This window comes from Rhagoletis zephyria, unplaced genomic scaffold (assembly GCF_001687245.7).
Source record: "Rhagoletis zephyria isolate East Lansing unplaced genomic scaffold, Rhagoletis_zephyria_1.1 Rzeph_scaffold_00504, whole genome shotgun sequence".
Classification (NCBI taxonomy): domain Eukaryota; kingdom Metazoa; phylum Arthropoda; class Insecta; order Diptera; family Tephritidae; genus Rhagoletis; species Rhagoletis zephyria.
Window position 1 is genome coordinate 18,679 of NW_016157588.1, and position 6,180 is coordinate 24,858.

General features: G+C 37.2%; 1 protein-coding gene across 2 annotated transcripts; it reads right to left on the reverse strand.

Moving 5' to 3' along the window:
* Positions 1–1,215: 1,215 nt before the first annotated feature.
* Mst85C lies at positions 1,216–2,900 on the reverse strand. 2 transcript variants are annotated; one of them, XM_017612144.1, is made up of 3 exons: positions 2,741–2,900; positions 2,355–2,659; positions 1,216–2,295 (listed from the first exon to the last, which is right to left on the reverse strand). In XM_017612144.1, exons 2-3 carry the CDS (start codon positions 2,573–2,575, stop codon positions 1,707–1,709), a joined length of 810 nt encoding a protein of 269 aa, XP_017467633.1. In that variant the 5' UTR covers positions 2,576–2,659; positions 2,741–2,900; the 3' UTR covers positions 1,216–1,706. The 2 variants fall into 2 exon arrangements, with proteins under 2 accessions (XP_017467633.1, XP_017467632.1); XM_017612143.1 differs by having other exon boundaries at positions 2,355–2,627; positions 2,690–2,900.
* Between the last annotated feature and the right edge of the window lie 3,280 nt (positions 2,901–6,180).

Genomic DNA, 6,180 nt, shown 5'->3' on the forward strand with positions numbered 1-6,180 from the left:
AATATAAAATAAAATATAAATTTCAAGAATTTCAGCAACACACAAAAATAAAGCTTTCGCACGAGCGTTTGTTTGGTTTTTCAACTGTCAAAATTTTACTTTGCATTTGGCACAGCAAAATTCAATTTATTTGTACACCATCGCAAATTTTTCCACCCCGTCTCACCACGGAGAAAAAAGTTACCGATTGGCACAGGCCAAGGCGTATTTAACAAGGTGGTGTTGGCCGTATATAAGTAAAAAATTACACTAACAAATTATACGCTGATGTCCATACTGTCATTGGTATGAGTTACAACAAACACATCATTTTGACGTAATGGCCTCCACGGCGAAAAACTCAGCTGTCGCCCCAACACCACCTTGTTTAATACACCTTGGCACAGGCCCTTGATATCTGAAGCCGTGCGGCGAAACACATACACAAAATCAGCTGAGCTAGTAACACCACCTTATATAAATTCGCCTTGAAGTTATCTGGAACACAACTCTTATGCCAGAATCATGAATGTGCAAATTTATCGGTTTGGAGTTATCGGGTTGACTTGATTAACCTTTGAGTGTTTTGTTATACCAAAACGCAGAATACCATGCGTACACGAAGACCATATATTTTACAAATTCAATTGCATAAATGTAGAGTTAAGTCTCGTAAAAAAAACTTTCATACTTGATTCGCCTTGGCATATGCTTTGATCATGGCGCGTTTCCTGTCTGCTACATCCGGAAGAATAACATCCCCGTTTACCATATACACATCCATGATTCAATAATACTATAATAATAATATTATTGAATCATGATACACATCGGGTTCAGGGCTACCACTGACAAACTCTTTCCGATCAAGAGGTGGTCCTTGACTATATTTAAAACAATCTACCAGCCCAATTCTGAAAACTGCAGGGAAGTTTGTTCTCCGGGAATTTCTTTCTCCCAAGAAAGGAATCCTCCAATAATTAACTCCCAGGGAGTAGCATTTTCGAGCTTCGAAAAAGCTGTATGACACTTTTTTGACAGCTCAACTCCGCCAATTAATAAAAAAAATCCTCAGGGAATTTTTATGCATGATAGGAGGAAAGGGAAAAAGAGAGAAAACTCCCCGGGGGTTTCTGTTCAGAATCTGCCTGTACATATATTTATTAAGCTATGTAAAATATATTCAAATTACCTTTTTGGAGCAATTCTATATTCTTATAACAACAAAACAATAGATTAAATCTCTGAACATACATACATACATTTATATTTATTTATTATTAGATTTAAGATACGCTATTCAGTTTAAGATACCCTAAGTAATATGCTTTCCACATTATTAGAAATATTAAAATTCTCTGAGCAATTGCAAAATTGTTACTGGCATCATCGAACGCTATTCGTTAATTGAAAAAACGTTAATATCTTATAAGTTGTAAGCTTAAAAAAATGTATAAAAATTTTGAATAGGTACAAAGAAAGCCCTCTGGCATATACATAGTGCCCATTCATACAATACGCGCAATTAATATATTGCGCAATTACGAAAAATAATTTCAAATTACATGCATACTTAACTACATTTCAGTTCGAAGATGACGATTTTTAGTCTTACAGAACGCATTTCGAAAACTAAACAAGAATTAAGCAGATTTGAAGCCGCTTTAACTGCGTTACTATTTGGAAGATTGTGTGCGACCATAAAAAACAAATTAATTTCCTTTGTACTACAAATCCTGGTCCATATGATCGGCTTTCATATTATTAAAATCCAAACGACATGTATTGTTATTGTCAGCAAAGTCGTCGATATCTTCCACCTCGGGATCAGGATCAGAGAACTCATCATCATCGCCTATAGTATCAGCATCCGCTATATCTGTAGTACCAAAACTATCTGCACTTGTACTATCGCTGCTAGTTGGCGTCAATTCATTCTCTTTCTTACGATGGAGCAGCTCTAGCAGTGGAGGCGGCTGCCATAGCACCAATGCGGTACATGGTTTTTCGATTCGATTTAAAAGAGCTTCCGGTAAGAATGTGGATTTAATTTCTTGCTCATGAAGTCTTTTCAACTGGTCACACACAGTGAAACGACTAGCATTTCGAAGTTTTTCTTCTAATTCTTTCGCAGTTACCTGATAGTCTTCGTAGGTGAGATTAGTAAAACATTTACCAGTACTGGTAGTAGGTGTTTCATCGCTAGACATGGAATTTGTATTCCCTTGAGCGTTATTATGTATATAATCACTAGATATGTGCAAGCCATTAAAATGGGCAGTAATTTTTTCTTCCGAAATAAATTGCTTGACCGGTCTACAATAAATAAAAAAAATTATGTTAGTTCTTCTAGTAAATAAAAGATTTTAGCTTACAAAGGAGTTTCCATTCCAGATTTGCGTTTGTGATGAAGAGCAGCTCGACTTTGAGCCTCATTATTGACGTGTGCTCGGAACTGCATAACGCCGTCTTGTCCCAAATTTGTGCTTGCTAACTTCCACGGCATTGTATGAAGATTCCATGGAGTTGGGGATGGTGTAGGCATTGAATGCGGCAAAGTTTGTATTGATTGCTGGTATGGTGGAGTGAAAATCATGTGTTGACCACCAGCAGTTGCCGCAGCTGCCGTCGAATCCTGGTCTATTCCGCTGTTATTGGCCAAAATTTAGACTCGTCAAAACTGTATACGCAATCATAAATTACTACTTACTGCATTACACCAGCACATAAATTGTGTTCTTGGCGTTGCATTTAATCTTACTCAGTTCTCGTATATTTTGCTGCAATTTAGTTAAAAAATTTCGCCTTCAGTCCTATTTACTTTTCTTCTCCGTTATTCTTTATGAACCAAGATTTATTTAACAAGGTGGTGTTGAGCCGACAGCTGAATTTTTCGCCTGAAAAGCATTACGTCAAAATCAAGGTGTATTTAACAAGGTGGTCAAGGCGAATTTAGAAAGAATACAACAAACAACAACCACATGTATTTTGGATCAGGTGCAAAATGTCAAATCTCAATTCGCCTCAAAGTTTACATGTATTTTGTTGTTGCTATTCAGGGGCATGCTGTCAAATCAGTAGAAGCAAAAACAAAATACATGTAAGGCTTTCTGCACATTGGTCGTCCAATCATAGTTGCTTCATCGTCACAATCATAATGCAACGATTACATGACGCCTACACTTTCGCACACTCGGTCGTGATATTTCAATTCATTTGGCGTCTAAAAATTCACTTGGAGCAGGTATTTTTTGTTTTTCTGGTTGATATTTTCGTGAAGTATTGAAAAAACCTGCAATTTTTAAAATATAGACTGTGCTGCAAGAATTCTAGACATCATTTTTCAGTAATATCTCTTCTTTTCTTTTCCTGAAATGTGGTTTGAGCATGCAAACACAGGCTTTTTACAATTTCGTCATATTTTTTAGTTAAAACGCTTTATTGAATTTCAATGCAATTATCCACTTTTTAATAATTTTCACAGATTTTATGCAAAAACTAGCGCGATCCATCAATACGCATGCTACACCGTCAATAAATATCGCGATACTTGGATCACGTCAATCGGCCGGAGCACACTAGCCTTCTCAGTCGGACTGAGCAGTCCAGCACTGTTCCAGTTTTGTATACGCCTGATTGTGTTAGTGCATGTGGCACATGCAAACAAAATGAAGTAGAAAGCATGTTGTGTAGGTGTGCGTATCAGTCCACCGTCAATCCACGATTTTCGCGGACTGAAACGAGCGAGGTAAACTCGAACTCTCTTCCCCCTCTTATCCACACAAAACCGGTTTTAGGCGGACTGAGCAGCCCAGTGTGCGGAGGCCCAATAAATACTGACCGTGTGACAGGGCCCCATGAACCAAAAATACAAGATCACGTAAGAACGCGACGTTGTATTTGTAACTGGTTTTGAGAAAAAAGTTTGCGAAAGCGGGTTCGTCAGCTGAGCGTTTGTTTACATCACAAGCACCACTATTTTACACTTTTATTCAAGTAAAGAAGAGTTAATTCAACATGACAACACATTTTAAAGCATTTTGTTGCATCATTTTACCTAAATTGTGCGTTTAAAGTGGCTGACAATAATTTTGGCTAATTTTGGTTTTCGTTGTTTTCTTTGCTTTGTTTACTTTTCGCTCGTTTTCCAGTGAAACAAGATGGCGTAGAACCCGCTAAAAAAATCGACTTTTTTCACTCTCTTGTTCTTACGTGATCTTGTGTCTTTCGTTCATGACAGGGCCCAATGAATTAGAACCAAATTAGAACGATGCATGATATCGATACTTTCTTGAATATCGAATATTCCTAAAACTATGTTCACATATCATTATTATCTCAATCAAAGCTCGTTTTTTAATCACCCCGTTTACATAGGCAAATCTCACACCCCTATTGCGAATGTCGACTGGCAGTAGATAAACGACTATTAAGCGATTATCGATGCTATTGCGAGTGTCGCTTAAACTATGTTCACATATCAATATTATATCAATCAAAGCTCGTTTCTTAATCACCCCGTTTACACAGGCAAATCTCAGATTATTAGCCGTCAAATTTGTTGTGCTTGTTATTTTCACATTTCAAGGAAAAGTTATGTTTCGTCTCTGTGCCACCGTGATCACGTTTTTCTGCTATAATAAGCAATATAAATATATTTTAACTTAACATTTTATTAAAAATACCTTTACAAACCTCTTTTACTTGCTAGCGTACATTTTTGTTTACTTTTACATTTGGCATTTCTCCTCTCTTTCGCAAAAACAATCGATAAAACTAGGATGGACACCGAAAAGTTATCGGTTAAATCTGAGATTATTTTATAATTACAGATTAACAAGGGACGAATTTTATATGGCTAATCTCTTGTTATAATTACAGATTAGGGTGTTAAGCTCGAAAATGAGGATAATCTACTTATATGTGAACCTAGTATAAGTCCTCTTTCAGACACGCCAGACACGTTAGTCCCCTTTCAGACACGGCAAGTCTTGCTTTCAAGTCTGCTCGTTCGTAGGCGAAGGAGGTGAGAAGAGAGGGGAAGAGTACAGATATCTCCGTACCGTCAATTCGTATCAAGTTTTCTTTTCTCTTTTGATCTTTTCGTTGCTTCCCATTTAAAGAACCAAGGACTTGAATTGGGAAATGTTTAGTAGCGCTCACATCGTTTTTCGGGTGGGCGGCGTAGGGGGAGGGGGCGGGGCTTTCTAAACCCTCCCCACTAGAAAGGGGACAGTCCCCGCTTTCTGAAAAGGCGTACGCTCCCCTTGGGCTCCTCCCACAGACCCCTTGGGTTTCGTTTGAAAAAGGGGGAAAAACGGAATTTTCTTAGGCAAGCTGAGCAGTTTGAAGTGGAATATGACCCAACTAACAGAAATCGTGGGATTTTTTAATAAAAGAAATTATGCCAAATTAGATATCGGGCGATTTTGAATAAAGAATAAAAAAGTTAATTAAAAATAGAAAAAACAAGTTTATATAAAAAAATTTTCTTTTTAACAAATGTATTTTTGCGTAGAATTCCTTTCTGCGTAGGCGGCCTTCGGCCGCACTTAGGGATTATAACCCTCAGGCAGTAGAATTCTCCTTTCTGTTTTGCGAAGAAAAGGAGCTGAACACCTTTTGCAGAGAACACCTTTGTATATTTTTAATGCTTACTGGGTTATATCCTATCTTCTTTTGTCTCTCATTCTTTTGCATATTTCGGAGTTTGACAGCTGAACTCCGCCATTTAATTTGCTTGTGCAACCAAAGTCAGACGCGTGATTTTGAAGGTGTTTTTATTTAATGAATTGTGATTAATTGGTTAATATTAAAGTCGTAAATCAAGTTATAACTAATCGAGTAAAGTGTAAAGTTAAGGGGAATACAAAAATGAATTGGGAAGTGGCTGCTTTAAGGAGAATAGGAGTGATAAATGTACGCTAATTTCCAAATTTTACAAAAAAGGGCATATTTCAAACCCAATTTGTAAATAAATTAGTGACCAAAATTTACAAAAGTGAGTGTTAAAATAATGCGTAGACCCTTGACTACAAGTGTGTGGAATTTTTTTTGGATCGGGCCACCCCTTTGGACGGAATAGCCCGAAATAGTTGTGAGCGGTACTAAACCCCACCTCTTGAATTCAATTAAAGTGTACGCGTGTGGAAGCAAATAGAAAACACAAAAGAGAATGCAAAAAAAATTGCTTTCAAGACT